We start from the raw sequence: 23274 nt of genomic DNA on the forward strand, positions 1-23274 counted from the left end.
AGAAATTTAACCAATCAATGAAACGTACAGCCTCAAAGTGCGGTCCTAGTACTTTGCTCACGAGGACTTCCGCAGTTTTCAAGTTGTTTTGTTTACAAGCGAACGACGTCAAACGTATCGTTTCATCTTATCTGATGTAAGTCCGAACTAAGAAGATCGTTCCGGGAAGATGTACTTTTATTACTGATCACAGAACCTTTATGCATGACCAATGGCAATGAATAGACCACTCTCAAATTAAGTGCTTTCGGTCTTTTGTATTGTGAAATGTTTTGTAATCACATCACAAATATATATAGATATATATGAGCCCCACACACATGCTGTAAAATGGATATTTATATATATATGGCACCAGAGCTACAAGAGAGATTTGTAATGTTTTTGTCCCTGTGTGTGCGCTTCTAACTTCGGAGGGATCGTCAGCGTGTGGCATGTTCAGGATTTCTTGCTTTCTAAGGAGTTTCAGGATTCCACAATTGTTAAAAAGATTTACTTTGTCTACAATAGATTTAAATTCCGTACAACCCAGTGTGAGGCATGTCTGGAGAAGGAACAGAACTACCGTCCACCACTGAAGAACGGGGAGAAAGGGAGAATGAAGCAGCAGAAACAGCAGCAAGTGTCCCAGACACTGATCCTCCATCCACACCACCCTCTGTAGCACCTCCATCATCAGCCACACCACCACCTACACCACCGGCAGCAGCAACACCACCACCGGCAGCTACACCACATCCAGCAGTAACGCCAGCATCACCCAAAGCCACCAGTAGCACAAAAAGTAAGGTCAATGGATTTCATTTTGAAAGCAGTATGCCCATACCAGTTGAACATCATCATCAACAGCAACAACAAAACAGCAACATAAAACAAACAAAGCAAGGAAAGATGCTGAATAATCTTTTGTTTTTCACAAGGTCACGCTTGTGGGAACCGGCACGGTTGGCCTAGAGGTAAAGGCGTCCGCCCCGTGATCGGGAGGTCGTGGGTTCGAACCCCGGCCGGGTCATACCTAAGACTTTAAAATTGGCAATCTAGTGGCTGCTCCACCTGGCGTCTGGCATTATGGGGTTAGTGCTAGGACTGGTTGGTCCGGTGTCAGAATAATGTGACTGGGTGAGACATGAAGCCTGTGCTGCGACTTCTGTCTTGTGTGTGGCGCACGTTAACTGTCAAAGCAGCACCGCCCTGATATGGCCCTTCGTGGTCGGCTGGGCGTTAAGCAAACAAACAAACAAACAAACACTTGTGGGAATTTGTAAGACCTCCCAATTTTCTAATATTATTGATGCTTATTTGTATAGCCAAGTGTGTCATAAGAATTCAGATAGATGAGAATGTGGATATGGGTTACTGGTTTACTAACACATTCAGTCTTGACATGCTATGTTTAGGACAAATGCTTTACTTTATAGAAGACTGATTCAGTCTTTGAAAACACAGAATTAGATGTACTGGATGCTGTTGAAGCTGCATTTTATATAAAATGTTGGGTCATGTGAATGCACAATGTGATGTTCATGTGTCCATTTACTTTCAGTTGATGTACTTCTAAAACCTGCTGGCAATGCCCCCATCCTGAAAAAGAAAAAATGGACAGTTGACAGACATAAACAGATTGGCTGGATCAGTGAATTCATCAGGAAATTCATAAAAACAGAAACAGAAGACTCAGTGGTAAGCTAAGTCCTTTTGATTTTCTCATTGTTATTATGTGTATGTCTACCCACCACAAAGGCCGTTAGGTCGATGTACTTGGCATTGGTTTTTTTGGTCTATAATCAAACAGTCCATAAACTGATCTTCCTTGTTTTTTTATTCTTGATTTTTTGGACAGTCTATCTGTTTTAGATTTCAATGGTAAACATTCTGCTACAAATTGCACAAACATGTTTTGATGATACTTCAAAGTAGTCTGTGGTTTGAATAAGACTAAATGAAAAAAAAACCACTTCAGGCCATTTAAGTGTGTTACTGTAACTTGTAAGTCATCAGTTTTTGTCATGGTCCAGTGTTATTCCCAACCTCAAAGGTCAAAAGGTCAGCTGGACCTGGATTGAAATGTCCAAATGTCCTGGTTGTGTGAGCTTTGTGGAAAAATTGATGGTCAGAAGACCTCCTACATGTCAAAACTATTGGATGATCGACCTACCAGGGGTCAGACCAATGCATCAGATTAAAAAAGTATGCATTACTGACCGAAAACCCAGGCCTGGGAACAACACTGATGGTCATTTAATGGTAACAAGAGCAGAATAGCTATGATGTTCTAGTCTGCCCACATGCATAGACCTGTTTTCTTAGTATCAGTGAGAAACTAGGATAAACGGTACCATGAAAACATGTTTATAATAAAAGAAGCATGTTTTTATGCTGGATGAGCAATAAAAATTGAGAATGAGAATGAGTGGCTTCTTAATGGACAAGAATAAACAAAAAAGAAAACAACTAGTAAAATACATCCTTATTTATTTTAGTATTAAATTGAGTCAGCCATGTCAGTCCCAGTTTAGTAATGGCAGACACTTGTCTGAAAAAGAAAGAGCAATGGAGTATTTCCACTAAGTTGCAACTATGTTCATGTTTTATATCTTTCGTGTGTTTCAGTTCGTTTATGTCAACCAGTCCTTTTCTCCATCACCAGACACAGAAATAGGGACTTTGTTTGATGTAAGTATCCCACTTTACCAGTACAGTCTTTTTTGTACTACACGCACTAACCTTTGCATGAATGAGAATACTTTGTAGTGTCTACCATTTCATCATCAAAATCATTTGTAATCTTCTGACAAGCAGGAGCAAATGCAATACTGCTCAAAGAAAGTTGCTCGGTATAATTTGCAGTAAAATGTAACCACAGTTATATCATTCATTTTTGTATGCACTTTTGCCCTGTATTGAGAAATTTCATTTGGCTCCCGCATAAGTGACACAAAAACTGTTAACACTTTTCTCAACACCAATGCATGAATGGTTATGCAACCTGCTGGTAATTGGGAAGTTTCACAAAGAAATTGTATTTGCACCCTGTACAATTACATGTATTTTTTTATTTTTTTTTTATTTACGAGGATTTATATCGCGCACGTATCTCACCACACAAGGCGACTCAAGGCGCATATTACCTATTAATGCCGTGTGAGATGGAATTTTTTACACAATATATCACGCATTCACATCGGCCAGTAGATCGACTGCCTTTAGGCGCTGCATCCACCTTTCACGGCCTTTTATTCCAGGTCACACGGGTATTTTGGTGGACATTTTTATCTACGCTTATACAATTTTGCCAGGAAAGACCCTTTTGTCAATCGTGGGATCTTTAACGTGCACACCCCAATGTAGTGTACACGAAGAGACCTCGGTTTTTCGTCTCATCCGAAAGACTAGCACTTGAACCCACCACCTAGGTTAGGAAAGGGGGGAGAAAATAGCGGCCTGACCCAGGGTCGAACACGCAACCTCTCGATTCCGAGCGCAAGTGCGTTACCACTCGGCCACCCAGTCATGTACATATAAGTACAACATAAATAAAAAGAAAGGAACTAATATGTGAAAGAAGAAAGACTGGAACGTGTTTTATTTTATCAGTGCTACATCATAAGTGTACAACAAATATAAAACTTTCCAAAACTTAAGATTTGTTGCGGTTTACCTTTTGTTATTGTCAGCATCACCAGTGTTTTCCCAAACTTTTACTATTGAGACGCGTTATTATTTATCAAGAATGATTATCACTGAGTGAAAATGTTCAATTTGTTTGATTGCAGTGTTTCGGCAGTGACGGTAAGCTGGTAATATACTACTGTCGCACTCAAGCCTGGGGATGAGAATGCTGAAAGTGTGATGAAGATATTGTGATAATTGTATGCATGTTAAGGCCAAAAAGAAAAATATGTCTGTTTCCGGTAACCCGACCGACCCTACTTTTAAGCGCCGACCCTAAAGGTTTTTTTCGCTTTTCGCACCAAAAAATAAAAAATAAAAAATAAAAAAACGGGAGGTAATCGGTCGATGAGACTTCACAATCGAAGAGACTTACCTCCCGTTTCCGTCGTCACGCGAAAAAAACATGGCCGCCAATGACGCCGGAAAAAACCCCAAAAAGACGTTAACAAAAGGTAAGAAAAAGGTTCAAAATTTTTTTTTTTTTAAAACATTAAAAAAAATAAAAACAAAAACCGACCGACCCTATTTTTTTGGGCGATGTTACCGGAAACAGACATATTTTTCTGTTTGGCCGAATATCTGTACTGTTGTGAAACTCTGTAAGCTGGTTGCTTGCAACTGTTATACTGACGTCCTGGGATAAGAGGACATTAAAGTATAAAGTAGCAACATTACACATTTGGACATCATTTGAATTAAAGTGTAAGGGCTGTACTGGAGTCAAAAGAATTGTTGAAAAAAGAGTAAAGAAAGGCATTATTGTGTGGTTATTTGCTGTAGGAATATATTTATTCAGACAATTTACTAAGTAGTTAAAACACTTGGCCTCTGAAGCCAGTTTCTGTTTTGATAAAAGGGCATAGTTGGTGAATAACAGTGCATGAGCACAAACTTGACATTGTGAGGCCAAAAAAAAAAATAGGTGTGGTTACGGTAACATAGCCAAAAAAAAATAGGGTAGGTGGGTAGGCAATCACTTTTTTTGTTTTTTTTACTTTTTTTTCTAATGTGTACAAATTAAACCTACTTGACAGGGAAATAAGTGTGCGACTCAGGCGCTTTCGCTTTCATTGCGTTTTTTGCAATCGGTTTTTTTGTTTTTTGTTGACAAATGTAATAAAAAGTTATAGGATCGGCCCCTAAAAATAGGGTAGGTCAGGTTACCGTAACCACACCTATTTTTTTTTTAGGCCTGATGTGTAAGAACTTGGATAGTGTAAAAAGAAGCAAGTCAGTGCTGAAGCAATGGTCATCTCTTGGATAATGTCACCAAACTTATTCGGCACACGGGTCAGGGCACCAGTATGTGTAGCGGCATTCACTTATGATATGCTCTTCATTCCACCATATCTTGTAACTGTGTGTTTAGGGTTATGTGCAATGTGTGTGCTTGTTTGTGTGTGTGTTTGTGTGCAAGACAGTCTCAGTTTTTGGCGTCATTCAACAGAGAAACATGAAGAGGTTATGAAACAACTGTTTGCAAACAAATTCATACTTTCATTGATTGTGTGTGGGTGTGTCAGTGCTGCACAGACATAATATTTTGATAATTTGGGGGGGGGGGGGGTGGGGTCACCCATGCAATCTGAATATTATGCTACACAAGTTTCAAGTGTAAATAGCTGTTAGCTTTGTTCCATGGTAAATGATTAAAGTTGTTACTTTTTATCATGTTTGTGGCTGTTAGTTTTGTTGTACATGTGAGACGAGCTTTCCTTATACATTGCATTCAAGTGCCTACACTTACTTTGCTTTTTTTTTTTTACTTCAAAGCATCCAAGTGCACACGCACCTACAAACTGATGCATTAATACACACATTTGTAATTTTAAAATTTTATTTTGATGAATGTGCAGCTTTACATACTAACTCACGTTTTCACAGAAGTTAGGTGCAAATAAAGGTCCAAAGCGCCTGTTATGCACAACAGTCTTATGCATATATGTCTCAGGCATACCAAAGAAACATTGTGTGACTTATATTTTTCCTTTATTTACAGGTTTTGTTGTGTACTTTTTCAGTAACCAGTACAGGTAACAAAACAACTTAGACAATCAACCTGTACAGTAAGTTTATGAAATCACAAATGTGTGAAAAATAAGTGAGGAAAGTCAAAATGTCCTTTCAAAGGCAACAGTTTGTTCGTTTGTTCGTTCATGGGCTGAAACTCCCACGGCTTTCACGTGTATGACCGTTTTTACCCCACCATTTAGGCAGCCATACGCCGCTTTCGGAGGAAGCATGCTGGGTATTTTTGTGTTTCTATAACCCACCGAACTCTGACATGGATTACAGGATCTTTTTCGTGCGCACTTGGTCTTGTGCTTGCGTGTACACACGGGGGTGTTCAGACACCGAGGAGAGTCTGCACACAAAGTTGACTCTGAGAAATAAATCTCTCGCCGAACGTGGGGACGAACTCACGCTGACAGCGGCCAACTGGACACAAATCCAGCGCGCTAGCGACTGAGCTACATCCCCGCCCAAAGGCAAGAGTGAAAACACATATAATATGAGTTTAACGATAACCAACTAAATTAGTGAAAAGACAATGATATTTTGAAGAGCATGTAAGAGGTTGCAACACATACTGTAATACTGAGTAACTCAATAGAGATATCACTGACACATCACTTTTAAATAAACAAAACAAAAAGAATGATATAAAGTCTGCAATGACACCATTCACATGTTCAAAGCATAAATGACATTTTATTAGACAACAGCAAACATCCACACTAACATAACACAGAAATAATATGTATCGCTGTACAAGTTGATAGTCCTTACAGTTATTCTGCAGCTCTGTCCATTGTGTAAAGAAATGCATAATTTGTACAGATAGAAACATTCCTGCTATTCAGTCACTTCTTTCCTCTGTGAAACCAACTCAAAATATTGAACAAAATTGAATGAAAACACAAAGAAAATTGATGGTTGCTTTTTCATTTGTGATCTTACTTGTTTATACTTTGAAGCTGCAGAACAGACTCTATTAGAAGATAACAAATAATGAAATCTACCTTTATTACTGCTTGCAGTGTGGCTACGTTTTCACAAGAGACTCCATCAGTGTTCTCCAAACTCTACAAAGTCTAGGACTGTTTCTAAAACGTTTCATTGTTGTCTTTTGTCATTTTCTGCTGTAGTGTGCCTGTAACTCAATTTCCATTCTTTCATAAAACAGAAAACATATTTTAGTTTAGAGTTTTCATCTGGCAATAAAGGAATACCATTCCACGTGGAAGCTCTTCAGAATGAAAAAGGTCTTGGCCAAAATGTTTGTTTCTGGATCTAGTCATACAGAGTGTAAATCTGCCGGCAAAGAGTGTCTAAACATTATCAATTGAGTTATCGCTGTCAAGCGATCACAGAACGTTGGGGAATTTCCAGATGTGTACAGCTCCATCGGCACTGCAGCTGACAATGAGTTTGCGGTTGGGGCAGATACGGGCCTTGGTGATCTGGGCGCTGTGGCCAATGCCCACATGGGTCACCTGTCCCTCATTGTATTTCCACAGCTGAAGACAAAACAGAAGTCATTCAGAGGACTGATGGAAAGGGTTAAAACAGGGAGAATATTATACAGTGGAACCCCCATTTTAAGACTCCCTCCAGTTTAAGACCCTGTTTTCTCAGTTGTTTTGTTCATAACCTCTGTTAAACAACCCCCATTTTAAGACTCCCTCCAGTTTAAGACCTAATTTTCTCAGATTTTTGAAGGTTTGAAAAAGGGGGTTCCACTGTAAGCCCAAAACAGATGAATTGATAAATAGTAGCACATAATGATTGATCTGTGAATCTTTTTGTTTTGTTTTGTCTTTACACCTGTTCCCTTGTCCCGTTGTGCTCTCACACCGCCCCGTCCCTGCACTCACTGCTCCATCCACATCTGAATTTCGTTCCGCTGCCAGACTTGTCGACTTTACAGACGCTCTAGGGAGGGATGTCGGGTCGCTGCGGTGGGCTACCCTCGGGAGATAACACTGCACTTCTGCTGAGTCACTTCGACGGTGTTCAGTAGTGGGCCTGTCCCGAGCTAATGAACGCAGCCCATCACCTACTATGCCCCCTACTAACGACATTGACTGTTAAGTCACGGAGCCAGACTGAGTGAGCGTCCCCTCCAGAGAGCAGACCGCCACCACGTCCCTCCGTCGACCCCCCAGAATGTCACATGTTGAAGACTGACAGCAGAACTACTATTCAGGGAAGGATCGAACAGGAACACTGAGACCAAGGTCACCATGAGAGCTCCGGGCATGAAGGGCCACAAGAGCAAGGACAATTTATAATTTTGGATGATTAATAAGATGAGGTCTCTGTGAATCTTATGTGTATTTATTATCATAGGCACTCTACATAAAAGACAATTGCATTCGCTGAATCCCCCAGGACTCGCCTACTGCCTGAGTGACTGATAATTGTTCATTCAAAATTGTTCATTCGTGTGCAACATCTCTGATATATTATGTGGTATCACATTTCTAATACGACACAGCTACATTTCCGACAAAAGTGGCTCTATCCCATCTCCCCCTTTCCCTGTCGCGATATAACCTTGAACGGTTGAAAACGACGTTAAACACCAAATAAAGAAAGAAAGATTTCCGACAAGCTATTAGACTCAGTAAAAATGAGACTAGCGCTGTACCTTCAGAAGGCGGTCCTCTCCTCCAGTGATGTAGTAGTTGCCGTCCGATGAGATGTCCATGGTATTGATGGCACCGGTCTTTGAGCCTTCAAGCTCTCGCAGGGCAGAGCCATCCTGCACCTCCCAGTAGCCAATCTTGTGGTCAGTTCCGCTGGTCAAGATGTGCACGCCCTTGGCGCCAAAGCACACGCACTTGAACAGTGTGTTGGCCAGCACAATCTGACTGCGAGTGTTTGTCCTGAAACCGGGTGAAGGGTTGAGGTGAGTTCGCTACTTCATTTCGTGAAAATCTGACACTGATAAGCACAGTTTGCAAAGACGATAGGACTCGTGGCAAGGCAAATATCCTCTGAACTGTGAAGTTAACACATGAAATGAAGAGGAGACTGTCGGTCACATTACAGTTAAGATCAGACTGAAAACATCCCAACTAACAGACTTGTTGGAATGATCGAACCTGACCGAGCCTGGTTGGCTTGGCAATGAAATACAAATAAGAAGAAAAATTAGAGGTGTTGGCTAACAAAGAGAAACTCCTAATCCTCATAGTTACTGAGCATGGTGGCATGCATTCTCTTTTGTTTTTCTTCAAACTTACTCCAGGTCCCAAATGATGGTGGATCCATCAGTGCTGGCAGAAACAGCAGATCGATCATTGGGGTGGATCTGGATAGAAGTGACCTTGCCCTTGTGCTCCTTCATGTTGGCCACTAGGTCACCACGACTCCTGCTCACGATGTGGTCCTCATAGATCTGCCACACACGCACCTACGACCCAAAAAATGTGGTGTCGGTTAGCTGGAAGCTTGTACTCAGCTGACGTACAGCTTACATCGGTATTTATGCAAATACTTATGCTTAATTTTTAATATATCATGAGTCGCAGAAATATGTTCTTAGTTCTCTCTGAAATAACACACATCCAGTAAAGGGAGTGTTTAATAATAGTTCACAAGATACAAACCTATTCAACTATATTGGTACTTAAAATTTTTTTGAGTGAACGAATGCCTGATTTTTGACAAAACACCCAAATTGTTTCACCTACAAGACTGCTAAAAGTATACCTTATTCAAATTATGATTGTTGACTAGCGAGCTCACCTGTCCTTCACCTCCACCGGTGATCAGCCTGGTGCCACAGGTGGTGATGGCGATGGCGGTGACTCCCTTGTTGTGCGTGTCTCGCACTGTGTACTTCTCAAACAGCTTGGACGTGCCATCCTTCTCTCTCTTGAAGCCGATCACACGGATCTTGCCATCGTCCCATGCTGAAAAAAACAAATATAAAGTAACATACTGCTATGGGGGATAATAATGGTTATGCAGACATCTGATGCAGAAAGTTGTGAAGCTGGTACATGGTGCAGTTGGGAAAAATGGCACTTCCTCCATGAAGATTAATATGCTTGATTTTCAACAACTCGTCCCTTCCTCAAAAACAGACAAAACAGCACACACATTCAGTCGCACATACATGTACATGTATCAAGAGTACACCAAGACACTATTTTTTAAAGAAACAAATGAACAGAAGCTGTATTTACCACTGAAGATGGATCGTCCATCTCTGGTGATGCATATAGCATTGCAGGTCATGTTGGACACAGTGTAGCGACACAGTTCCTGGCCTGTTAGGGTGTGCCATATTCGGATCTCCTCAAAGGCACATGTCGCAAGCAGCTCGCTGTAACCACTGTACAACACACAGGAATGTTTTTTGTCAGTACATTCTTTCCACTGTACCAAAGTTGTGTGTCAAGGGAGTTCAGATGAAAACTCACATGATTTGTCTATACGTATCACATTGATTGACGTTTGTTCATGGCTTATCATTCTGTTTGGATTAGTTCATATGGCTTTTGTGCTTGCTTCTTTCATACAGACCGAGTAAGTTCTTTGCTAAGAATTCAGGTCACCATATTGTACTTACAATGCAAAGATGACATCATTTACAGGACTGGAGTGGCAGGTCTTCAGGAGAGTGGCTATCATCTCTGAGTAGTTGAATCTGTAGATTTGGCAGTGTTCTGTACCAATGAAGAACTGAAAAGTGGAGAAATGCAGTGACGTAACAAACACTTCGTTCACTTTTTGTTTTTACATGAACTAAAATTTCTGAGGTAATTAGGCACTGAGGTCATTAGGCACTGAGGTCATTAGGCACTGAGGTCATTAGGCACTGAGGTCATTAGGCACTGAGGTCATTAGGCACTTTGATAGGCTAGTATTTGCTGTTTGCAATGATGGTGTAAAGTTTTACTAACGAGTACTGAGCCAATGTTACTGGTGAATCTTGACTAGCGTGGATGCTAAATAATTCATCTTTCTTTTTGCTTCTTTACCAGATGATTGTGGTAGATAAATCACAAACACCAAATTGTCTACTGGGTCGTATGGTGCATATACAGTTCCTCGTTGTACCTTATTATTTTGCCAAATGGAAACGTATTACATAATTGGGAATGTGTTTACCATGTGTCCGGTGCCTCGCTTGGCGATTGAGGTGACTGCACTCCTCCTCTTCAGTTTTGGGTCTTGCCAGGGTCTGGTGAAAAAGAGATGAAGTTGAAAATATTTCACCATGTACGTGTATTTGTACCCTTAAAAAGAACACCACCACCACCACTGACTACAACCACTACAACAGATAGATAAAGAAAAGCCTTTTTTTTGGTCAGATTGCGATATCCAAGAGTCGCGAAAATACACAGACAAACTCGTCTGAATACATGTACTCATATCTACACAGGCCCAGAAAAAAATGCTATATACACTATGAACTGAGAACAAGCACAACAGTGCTTGTCTATATGAGCACACACATAAATAAACATTTGAAGCTACTGTGTTTTTTCAAGGTAGCAGCATCACTGTGGTGGTCTTTCATGCAAATGTACACACACACACACACACACACACACACTTACTTGGTACCATTATGTTTCCAGGTAGCAATGACATGGTGGCGCTTATCCATCGCCACCTTCAACTGATATTTGCCCACAAGGCCATCACCTGTACCGATCAGGAAGTCATACATGCTGTCATGGTAGTTGACGATGGAAATGGCTGTTACACCTAAGCTGAACTTGTCTTTCCCTGGGACCACAAACTGCATCTGGTAGGACCTTATGTTGACGCCCAAAATGTCTCCCGTGGAGGTACCACAGAACATGTAGGGGTGGTCAGACTTGTGGTCAACCATCTGTGAGACACATAAACAGAAGAAAATCAAAATCAAATCTAAGAGAATGAACATCATTTGAAGATGAAAGCATGACTGCGATAAGGCTGCCCGTACGAGATTTCCTCACAGTTTCTGTAGTTTTAAGCGCTGGTAATTAAGTTAAAATCCACCAGAACCTTGTTTTTCGTAGGAAAGTGCTAGCCTGTAGTCATTAAAAAGATCAGGCACAGACACAACAGTTTTAAATCTTGGTTTACAAACACAGCACAGCCACTCGATTGTTTTCAAGGTTTTGGCTTTAAAGGTTGTACGAATCAATGAATATACAAAAGCTATATATATATACACGTGTAGTGATGTGACGGTGAAATGGAGAGATCACCCCTGAATCGGAAATGAGCAGATTGGTTTTGCCATACCTCAATGCAGATCACCGATCGCTTCAGACCACCTCCCAGCTTGACATCTGTGGGCCAGATTTTCCTGTTGGGTGCGTCCAACTGCCAGACTCGCAGAGTGTTGCTGAAATAGAAAACAAGATGAGTGAAAATAAGAGGGACCTCACCTCACGACCAAGAGGGAGCTGACATGGACATGTTGAGAAACCCAGTTTTGCCTCCTTTCTGTTGCTTCTAGTTTAAATAACAGTTGCAAAGACTCAGAAGTCAGCTGTAGACTTCAAAAACAAAAACAAATGCGTAGTGCAGTAGAAACCCCCTTTTAAGACCCCCCAATTTAAGACTCCCTCCTTTTCAGATGTTTTGTTCATAACCCCTGTAAATTAACCTCCATTTTAAGACTCCCTCCTTTTTAGGACCCAATTTTCTCATATTTATGAAGGTCGTTCAAGGGGGGTTCCACTGTATTACTAATCAGAATTTAATTCTCATCAGCTGAGATAGGACAAATCCCCTTATGTCATGATCCCTTTCACTTACATTGACCCCTGAGATCTGGTGTAATTATGTCATAAATTTAATTTATACAGTCCCACACAAATGCTAATACAAAGACATATACCACCCCCCCACCTTCCCTTTCTCTCTTTGTGTGTCTCCCATTCTCTTCACACTTACTTTCCACCTGTGATGAAAACATTTCGGTCTGCGAGAGAAGCAGCCAGGCAGTTTGTGATGCCGGCGCTCTCCACCTGAGCTTGTGATCCACACAGGGCCTCGCCTTTGCCCAGATGCCACACTACCACCCTGCAATACAACCAACAATATTTTAATACATCAAAACAGAAAATTATGTTGATGTGTCATTCAAGTAAGCTGAATTCAAGGAGTATTCGTGAAATGTTAATACAAATAAGGCACACAAAAAAATCAACATATCACACCCATAATCTTTGGTTGTTAAAAAATGAGTTCTCCAAATGCAGGTTGTATATAAAACCATATTAACACAATGCTGAAAAATGCTGTGCTACAAACTCAGTTTTTGCAAAAACACTTACGCGCCACAGTCACGGCCACCCAGAGAGATGAGATAGGAGCTGTCAGCGGAAAAAGCCAGAGCTTGCACCTTTACTTTGTGAAGCTCCTTCTCCATGATTGGCTGCTTGGACTCATAATCCCACAAGATCATAGGCGCCTGTCAAGAAAGAGAATGAAAATAAGAAAATAAGTGTCTCATGGTGGACAAGATATGATTGCAGATGTATCATGCTCTGATGTTAAAGTTTACAAGCCTTATCAACCTGCAAATAATTTATGTTGGAAAAACACTCAAAACTGCCAATACCAGTGAGTATCAAAAGAATATGTACATGGTAGTACCTGCAATGAAAGGACACCCAAAACGTCCCTACATTGAGCAAGCGAGAGGTTGCGAGTTCGACCCTGGGTCAGGGCGTTAGCAATTTTCTCCCCCCTTTCCTAACCTAGGTGGTGGGTTCAAGTGCTAGTCTTTCGGATGAGACGAAAAACCGAGGTCCCTTCGTGTACACTACATTGAGGTGTGCACGTTAAAGATCCCACGATTGACAAAAGGGTCTTTCCTGGCAAAATTGTATAGGCATAGATAAAAATGTCCACCAAAATACCCGTGTGACTTGGAATAATAGGCCGTGAAAAGTAGGATATGCGCCGAAATGGCTGCGATCTGCTGGCCGATGTGAATGCGTGATGTATTGTGTAAAAAAAAATTCCATTTCACACGGCATAAATAAATCCCTGCGCCTTGAATATGTGCGCGATATAAATTGCATAAAATAAAAAGAAATAAAAAATAAAAATCCCTGCGCTTAGAACTGTACCCACGGAATACGCGCAATATAAGCCTCATATTGATTGATTGATTGATGATTGATTGATTGACATTGCAATGGCCTTTCAGGACAGATATATTTTGGTCAAGATAATAGACACAGGGACAACAGAGGTGCCTTCTTGCGCTGCAGGAAGCACTGTACTATATGCCACAAACAGACCCACACATACTCTCTCCTACACGCACTCACATTATATATACACACTCTCACTACCTTTCTCTCTCTCCCCAAAACACAAACCTTGAATCCCATGTAGTTGACCTGTCCAGTGGCAATGTACCTGCCCAGGGGGTCAATGGCTATACAGGTAACATTGTTGGTGTGCTTGGACAGGATGGACTGTTTACAGGTGCTGATGTCTTGGATGATGATGTTACATCCCAGCGGGTAGACCAGGTTCTTGCTGTCAGGATGCACCTGCAAGCCACTGGGCACCGCTCCTGCATGACACAGTAACACTTTGATGATTTAGGCTGCAAAATGCTAGAGTTACACACAGTGTGTGTTTCGTGTGTCAGTGTGTGTGGGTATGTGTTTGCTTCTGTGTGTGTGTATGTGTGAAAGTGTGTAAGTGTGAGGTTGGAAAGATTAGGTGGCACAATTTTAGAGCTACATACAGTGTGTGTGTGCAGGGGCGGATTAGGGGGGGAGGGGGGTGTTACAGGGGTTCCGGAAACACCCCCCCCCCCCCCCCCGGCTGTCAAAAAAAATAAAAAATAATTAATACTAACTTTAAAAGAAATAATGAGTGGCTGCTGACACCAGTTGATCATGGTTAAAATCAAGGATAAGCCATACATTGTTCATAAAATAGCTAAAACTCTTCAGCTTCTGGGGAGCAGATCCCCCCATACCCCCCAAAGGGGCCCTACCCATGTACTCCCCAAGGGATCTACCCCTGGCCTGGACCCCAGGTTGTAACCCCTCCCCCCCTCTGGCTTAACTGCTCCACCCCTGGTGTGTGTGTGTGTGTGTGTGTGTGTGTGTGTGTGTGCGTGTGTGTGTGAAAGTGTGGGGTTGGAGAGACAGGATTGTGACAGTATTTTTCTGGAAAATCCCTAACGGTCTTGTCAGTGATAGCAATGTACACTGACAAGAGTACAATGTCATCATAATCAGATGGTATCATTTTTCTCCCAAGTCCATGCTTTCTTGCTGGTGTGCAATCTCATGAAGCAGTATTATGGAAGTACTGTATTGTGGAAGTACATCATCATTTCCTGTGAGAGTTCCAAAACACCTGCAAGATCTTTGTTCAAACTGTGATGTCGCTGATACGATATTGGCTTGGTTTTGGCTAATAAGACGTTGTGTGACCGTCATGCATAGGGAGCGCATGCGAGGAGCATGGCGACGCTGTGTCGTGGAATAAACCAGAGTCAAGAGAAACTCCAATACCGTCTTTGTTGACATTGTCAAGTGTGAGAGGTTTGTTACAGACATGCACTAACGTTACATGGTGTCAGCTTCTTCATTAGTGTTTAAAACTGTATTCAAACTTGCAAAACATGGCAGAAAACGCCGAGCAAGCTCAAAGGGAGCTTACTCGTGATAAACGGTTTTCGGGAGCGGGACTGAAACCGCCGGGGAGTTTAGATTTCCACACGGCGAAAGACAATTTGGAGTCTCAGTGGAAGAAGTGGAAAAGGCAGTGGGTGAACTATTCGATTGCGTCACGGTTGAGTGAAGAAAAGTCCGAGTTTCAAACGGCAGTGTTTCTCACTGTCGCAGGTGAGGATGCGGCAGAGTTGGTAGAGACATGGAAGTTTGACGATCCCACGCACAGGCATAACATTGAGAAAGTGTTGGAGAAGTTTGAGCAGTTCTGTGTAGTGCAGACGAATGAGACCTATGAGACTTACAAATTTAACCAGAGAGCTCAAAAGGAAGATGAGAGTGTCAACACGTATGTGACTGTGCTTCGTACTTTGGCAAAGAATTGTCGTTTTGGGCAGATGGAGGACCGTCTCATCAGGGACAGACTGGTGGCAGGCATCTGCAGTGATGAAATCAGAAGGAAACTTCTGGAGGAGAAGGATCTTGACCTGCAGAAGGCCATTGACATTGTGCGTTTGTATGATATCACATCAACACGAGCCAAGGACATGTCATCCACTGGGGAGGAAGTTCATAAAGTGTGTGATTTTTCAGCAGGAAGAAAAGGTGTGACGACCAGAAAGGCACCAAAGGCAGGTGCAACACAGGTGGACTGTAAGTTTTGTGGGCGCAAGCATGCGCAGGTGAAAGAACAATGCCCGGCGTACAAGAAGACCTGTCGACGGTGTGGGGGTCCGAACCATTTTGCGACTGTCTGTTTGAAGACAGAAAAGAAACAAATGAACACTTGTCAATGTCATGATTGTGATGATGTGTTGTGTGATGATGATGATGATAATGTTGACCTTGATGTGTTGCATGTGGGTGGAAGTGAGAATGCAGTGCATGCCAAAATGATGATCAACAAGGTTGAAGTTTCATTCCAGCTCGACAGTGGTGCAAGCACAAACTGCATGTCAACAAGCACATACACTAAGGTCACAGGGGACAAAACACTCAAGTCGCTTGACAGGTCAAACAAAAAGCTGCGCATGTATGATGAGCGGGAGGTAAGGCCACTGGGGGAAAAGATCATGAAGGTAACAAATCCCAAAAACAAACAAGTGTACAAGGTCAGATTCCAAGTAGTGCAAGGGGAATCCAAACCAATTTTGGGATTCAGAGCAGTGCAGGCAATGGAGCTGATTAAAGTAGTCACAGAAAACATTGCAGTGGTTGATCAGTCAGTTTTGGGGCAGTTTGATGACGTTTTTGAAGGGGAGCTAGGTGATCTTCAGGGTGTGTTACACATACAGACAGACAGCACAGTTCCACCTGTCAAACTACCATGCAGAAAATGGCCACTCGCAATTCGCGACAAAGTCAAAAAAGAGCTTGACAGGCTGCAAGCACTAGGCGTCATAACACCAGTACACAGTCCAACAGACTGGGTTAGTAGCGTTGTTGTTACCATGAAACCCAATGGGTCAGTACGTCTCTGCCTTGACCCAAAACCATTGAACAAAGCGCTCAAACGCAATGACTACCCCATGAAAACGATAGACGACGTACTTGGTGAGCTTCAGGGTGCGCGTTATTTCAGTCATTTTGACGCACGGAATGGGTTTTGGCATGTTCACCTGGATGAAGAGAGCAGTTTGCTCACTACGTTTGAGACACCTGAAGGAAAATTTCGTTGGCTGCGCATGCCTTTCGGAATTTCAGTGGCGCCAGAAGAATTCCAACGTCGAATGGACGAGGCAGTTCAGGGTTTGCCCGGAGTTTTTGCCGTACATGATGACATCATTGTCTGGGGCAAGGGTGATACAGATGAAGAGGCCTCAGTTGATCATGATCGAAACGTCCAAAGTCTGTTGCAGCGTTGTCGTGAGAAGAACGTCAAGCTGAACAAGCAGAAGGTTGAATTGAAGAAGACAGAGATATCGTACCTGGGTCACGTGATCTCGAAAGAGGGGTTGAAAGTTGATCCGAAGAAAGTTGATGCAATCAACTCATTTCGACAACCCGAGGACAAGGCTGATGTTCAGCGTCTGTTGGGTATGGTTGGCTATCTGCAAAAGTTTGCGCCGCAGTTGTCTGAGAAAGCCGCGCCATTGCGAGAACTAGTCAAAAAGAACGTCCTGTTCAGATGGAATGAGGACCACACCAAAGCACTTGACGAGATCAAAGCAATGCTGTCTGAACCACCAGTTCTCAGATATTTCAGTTCTGAGGGGAAGACGACTCTTCAGTGTGATGCTTCAGAGTTTGGTCTTGGTGCTTGCCTGATGACCGATGGTCAACCGGTACATTTTGCGTCACGAGCGTTGACTGAAACAGAACGACACTATGCGCAGATTGAAAAGGAGATGTTGGCGATAGTGTTTGGTTTGGAGCGTTTCGAACGCTATTGTTTTGGACGACAGGTGGAGGTCGAGTCAGACCACAAACCATTGATTCCGATACACCAGAAAAGTCTGCTGAGCGCGCCGAAGCGGCTACAACGCATGCTGATGAGAACTCAAAGGTTTGACTACACGGTAGTCTACAAGAAGGGCACAGAGATGTGGTTAGCTGATGCTCTCAGTAGGGCGGTTCACAAGTCCAGTGGGGGCAAAGGCAAGGTGGAAAAGGAGGCAATTTTTCAGACAGACCTTGAAAAAGAGGTGGAAGACATTCAGATGGCTTCATACATTTCAGTGTGTGAGTCAACATTGCAGGAACTTCAGAAGATGACAACAGAAGATGAAAATCTGTGTCATCTCAAGAGAGTGATACAAGGGGGATGGCCAGAGGACAAAAGGAGTGTTCCATTGAGGCTACAGGTGTATTTTCCCTTCCGAGAGGAGTTGTCAGTTCAGAACGGCCTCGTATTCAAAGCTGAAAGGATTGTTGTTCCTGAGGGCATGAAGCAGAGAATCATGCAGTTGCTTCATAAGAGTCATACAGGCCTACAAGGTTGTTTGAGGAGAGCTCGAGAGGTGGTGTATTGGGTCAACATGGCGAAGGACATGGAACGGTTTCTCTCACAGTGTGAACCGTGTCAAACGTTCCAAAAGGCGCAGCCCAAGGAACCAAGCATCAGTCATCCCATTCCAGAACGCCCATGGCAATATGTGGCTACTGATCTCATGGAATGCAGGGGGAATGACTATCTTGTGGTAGTAGACTACTACTCTGACTTCTTTGAAGTTGATCGTCTTGACAAGAAGACGGGCAAGGAGGTGATTTACAAGCTGAAAGCACACTTTGCCAGGCATGGCATACCAGAGCGGCTTGTTTCTGACAATGGACCGCCTTTCCAGGGTTCAGAGTTCAGGACATTTGCTAATCAGTGGGGATTTGAACATGTCACGAGTTCTCCAGGTTACCCACAGTCAAATGGTAAAGCTGAAAACACTGTCAAAACAGTCAAAGATCTCATGAAAAAGTGTGCTGAAGATCAGTCAGATGCATACTTAGCACTGCTGGAACTTAGAAACATACCATCAGAGAAAGTGCAAACATCTCCATCACAGAGACTATTTGGCCGCAGAACGAGAACGCTGTTGCCGACAGCTAAAACACTGCTGAAGCCAAAAACATGCACAGGGGTGAAACAAAAACTAGAACAGAAAAAGTTCACACAACAACAGTACTACAACAGAAGCTCCACAGAGCTGAGTGATCTAAAGCCAGGCCAGGAAGTTAGGTTCAAAGCTCCAAGAACAAATCGGTGGATAAAAGCAACAGTAGACAGTCAAGTTGATGTCAGATCATACAAAATCAGGACGGCTGATGGCAAAGAATACAGGAGAAACAGAAAAGATCTGAGACAGGCATCACACAAGTTCACAGTACATGTACAACCAAGATGTGTACACACTGATGCTGAATACAGCACAATGGACACAGACCAAATGGACAGACAATCACAATCTCTGTGCAACAGACATAGACAGTACAGAGAGCAGGAAAACCAAACAGAAAAAACACATGAGTTCAACATTCCTGAAGAAAGTACAGACACTCAGGTGCCAACCCATGATATAAACACAAGAGTAGACACTCGGAATACAGAAACTCATGTTCAGTCTCCGAAGAAGTCCACATGTATCAAACTTAATATACAGAACAAAGCAGCCACATGTACAAAGACACAAACACCACAGACTGACTGTGCAGCCACCCAAACATGCACATCCAGAGGTAGGGTGATCAAGAAACCAAGCTACCTGCAAGAGTACACCACTTAAAACAGACAAACCATCATCGAGTTTAAGTTTTTATGTTTGAATTTTACTTATTGAAGGATGTATGAAGTGGAAAAAGGATTGAGTGTGAGAATTGTGTTAGTTGAACAATTAAAACAGGAAGTATTTAAGTTAAGCACAGGGAGGTGAACTTTGTCTGTTACATTCTGAAACTTGAACAATTGAAGAGATGGAGGGGGTTGTGCCTCTGTGAAGAGACAACTGAAGGACAATCGGCACCGAAAGTCTGAATGTAATCAAATGAAGTACAGTCGAACTCGCTTAAGACGAATCACTGGGGATCGGAAAAAAAGTTCGTCTTAACCAAAATTCGTATTAAGAAAATTGATCGATTTTTTTTTTTTTTTTTTTTTTTTAAGTCTTGTACATTTTATGGTGTTTCAATTTGTTTCTTTCGCAACTTTCATGCTGCTTCACGTTTAGACAATAAAGTGACATATTCAGGTACATGTTCATGTGTGTCTCATGTTGAGTGATGATTGTTGAGTTTGAGTGAGAGTGAGCACACAGATGTTTCATCCAGTTGTTACGTTTTTGGTCACACACACGCGCACACACTGACACTGTCCACATTCGCGGTGTTCCTATCATTTGTCCGGAATCACTTACCTTGGCGACGGGTAGCAAACCTTGGCCAATTTAGTTTTTGTTTTGTTTTGTTGCAACATGATGTTCAAATCCAAATCGAAAGCACTGACTGACTGATAAACTATCGCGAACCGGCGAACGCAAACGTTGAGAGTGTGGTTTCCCTTGTCCAAGGGAAACCACTCTGGCATCTATATTTTTTGGAAATGGCTTCCGTTCGATGTTTCGTTTTTGGTATTCGCGAAGGAAATAAACGTCAGTCAGTCATTCATGTTCAGTGTCTGAGCTATCAATCACTTTGATTCTAAATTTGAAATTGTTTTGTGAGTACAGTGTAATCAGTTTAACTTTATTCAGTGATCGGTTGAGCAATGGTTCAAGCAGTCGACGCAAGGGAAGACTTTGACACACGTGTATTCAAACTTCTCAAATTCCCATGATATGTCGATCTCGGGACGAGTTTAAAGATTTCGTCATCAATCAATCAATCAATCAATGCCCGTCACTCCTGTCAGGGTATGGGCCGCCAACAACAGCTCTCCAGAGTCCTCTGTCCTGGGCCATCTTTTCTATCTGACTCCAGGTGTAGCCCATCTTTCTGGTGTCGGCCTCCAGGTCGCGTCGCCAGGTGTTTCTTGGACGGCCTCTCTTTCGCTTGCCCTGGGGGTTCCACCTCAGCGCTTGTCTGGTGATGTTGGTTGGTGGTTTGCGGAGGGTGTGTCCAATCCATCCCCATCTCCTTTTCCTGATTAGTTCTTCTGCCGAAAGTTGGCAGGTCCTTTCCCAAAGGTCGGCATTGCTGATGGTTTCGGGCCAGCGGATCTTGAGGACCCTCCTGAGGCAGCTGTTGATGAAGGTCTGGACTTTTCTGATGGTAGTCTTGGTCGTTCTCCAGGTCTCTGCTCCGTATAGTAACACCGACTTTACGTTAGAGTTGAACAGTCGGATTTTCGTGGTTAGAGACAGTTGTCTGGAGTTCCAGATGTTCTTGAGCTGGATGAAGGCGGCCCTTGCTTTGCCGATCCTTGCCTTGACGTCCGCATCTGTGCCTCCCTGCTGGTCGATAATGCTGCCAAGGTATGTGAAGGACTGCACTTCTTCAAGGGGACTTCCACTTAGGGTGGTGGGCTCTTTACTGGTGGTGTTGATCTTCAAGATCTTGGTCTTGTCCTTGTGGATATTGAGGCCCACTTGTGACGATGTGGCAGTCAGAATGTCGATTTCGTCATAAGCGTGAGTAAATTACAGACATTATGCATGCTTGGGAATCCAAAAAGTGCTCGTTATAAGCGTAAATTCGTTATAAAGAATTCGTTTTAAGCATTTTTTTTAAGCATGAAGAAAGAGGTATTCAGTTGGGAACTTAAAACTAATTCGTTATAAGTCAAAATTCGTAACTAGCGTGTTCGTTTTAAGTGGGTTCGACTGTAAATGTTTATTTCGTAACTGTTCATACTTAAGTAAGAGGTGGATGCCTACTGTTTTAGTCATTTCTTATTCAATTCAGTGTTCAATGTTCTTTCATTTTGTTTATTCAAATTCGTTTGTTTGAGGAAAGGGAGATGATACGATATTGGCTTGGTTTTGGCTAATAAGACGTTGTGTGACCGTCATGCATAGGGAGCGCATGCGAGGAGCATGGCGACGCTGTGTCGTGGAATAAACCAGAGTCAAGAGAAACTCCAATACCGTCTTTGTTGACATTGTCAAGTGTGAGAGGTTTGTTACAGACATGCACTAACGTTACAGTCGCCTACGTGGAAATATTTTGTGCATGAGATACCACCTGCTGCTTATCCCAAGTTCCTTATGGTTGTTCCTTTACATGTCTTTTTTGTTCAACCTTTGATTGATTTGGCTTTGATATAAAGTAGTAATGGGAACAAGTATGTTTTCATCATCACTGTATTATGCTCTGTGAAACACCATGAAACACCATGAAACACCATATATAATGGTTAGATTTATGCACAGTGACAGAAAAGATTGTTTATCTCTATCGTATATATTCTTTTTTTTGCTTTTCATAACCAACAGGATATGTCATGCCTCTATGACAGGAAAACAAACCACTAAAATGTGCCATAACATTTATAAGTGTCATATTTGTACAAAATATAGAAACAAAAGCAACAATCAGCAAGAATACAATTGTATATTTCTTTGAAGAGTATACGCTGCTGGTCACATTTGAACCTATGCGTGCATTCTCAAGCCTACATGGTAACATACAAATGGATGCAGTCTGTGTTCGATTGTTTCTCAGGTCCAGAAACCGTTTTGTCCGTAAAACTGTATCTATCCTTCCATTTTGATGGCATTTCTCCGATTACCATTATCATACACACTACAATGGAACTAAATCCTTTGCTGGAACTGAATTATCCATGTGGTATATCATCATCTGAACAGAAGTTTTGTGTTTAGCAACAGACACAGAACATGGAAACATCAGTGCCAGTGGTTCATGCCGGCATAATTTGTCTACGCCAGAGTTTTAATGAAAATAAAATCGAACACTTACCATTGAAGCCAATAATACGCTCTATGTCTAGAGTGTCCAGTCCATTGTGATCATCATCCATCGTGAAATATGAAGAAGAGTCGCAGAGCCCCTGCCGAAATACACTTAGTTGTCACAACCGAGTTCGGGCCAGCAGACAGCCTACACAATTTGTTGAAGTTGTTACTGGCAACCAACATGGCGACCACCCGCGCCGCGCCATCTGACGGTTGTCGGGGAAATAACTCTTACTCCGAGTGGTCTGCCTTGAACCAACCCACACCACAGTCACAGAGAGCGAGTTTTCGCGAGGAACAGGGTTGAGGTACGGTAGGGTCACTGCGCATGTCTGGGTTTTTTCTTCGCGGAAACGCTGTTGGGTTGTGTCCAGTCGCGTCCCTTGCAACAAGATGGCGACAAGCGCGTTACGGATTTACTGTTGTGGAGAGTTGATGGACGACGATGATGAACAAGCAGTAGGCAGGTTTCACAGTATTGTGTTCAGCAATTTACTATTTACACACTCAAATTCTACAAAATAAATGTTGGCACACAATTCAAAGGACATGTTTTTCCAACAAAGTGAGTTTGTTACAACTAAAAA

The 23274-nt window shown here is 42.4% G+C and overlaps 2 protein-coding genes across 2 annotated transcripts; one reads left to right on the plus strand and one right to left on the minus strand.

The window, feature by feature from the left end:
* The first annotated feature begins 18 nt into the window (after positions 1 to 18).
* On the plus strand, positions 19 to 4939 carry LOC138960316 (autophagy protein 12-like). Its single transcript, XM_070332164.1, has 5 exons — positions 19 to 136; positions 511 to 784; positions 1544 to 1680; positions 2611 to 2673; positions 3774 to 4939. Exons 2-5 carry the CDS (start codon positions 541 to 543, stop codon positions 3831 to 3833), a joined length of 504 nt encoding a protein of 167 aa, XP_070188265.1. The 5' UTR covers positions 19 to 136; positions 511 to 540; the 3' UTR covers positions 3834 to 4939.
* Positions 4940 to 6356: 1417 nt separating this feature from the next.
* LOC138960314 (cilia- and flagella-associated protein 52-like) lies at positions 6357 to 22872 on the minus strand. Its single transcript, XM_070332162.1, has 13 exons — positions 22692 to 22872; positions 14031 to 14230; positions 12975 to 13111; positions 12592 to 12720; positions 11935 to 12037; positions 11256 to 11533; positions 10801 to 10873; positions 10259 to 10371; positions 9873 to 10021; positions 9430 to 9596; positions 8925 to 9094; positions 8327 to 8564; positions 6357 to 7193 (listed from the first exon to the last, which is right to left on the minus strand). Exons 1-13 carry the CDS (start codon positions 22750 to 22752, stop codon positions 7041 to 7043), a joined length of 1971 nt encoding a protein of 656 aa, XP_070188263.1. The 5' UTR covers positions 22753 to 22872; the 3' UTR covers positions 6357 to 7040.
* Positions 22873 to 23274: the final 402 nt, after the last annotated feature.

The sequence above is a fragment of the Littorina saxatilis genome, linkage group LG2, assembly GCF_037325665.1.
Source record: "Littorina saxatilis isolate snail1 linkage group LG2, US_GU_Lsax_2.0, whole genome shotgun sequence".
Classification (NCBI taxonomy): Eukaryota; Metazoa; Mollusca; class Gastropoda; order Littorinimorpha; family Littorinidae; genus Littorina; species Littorina saxatilis.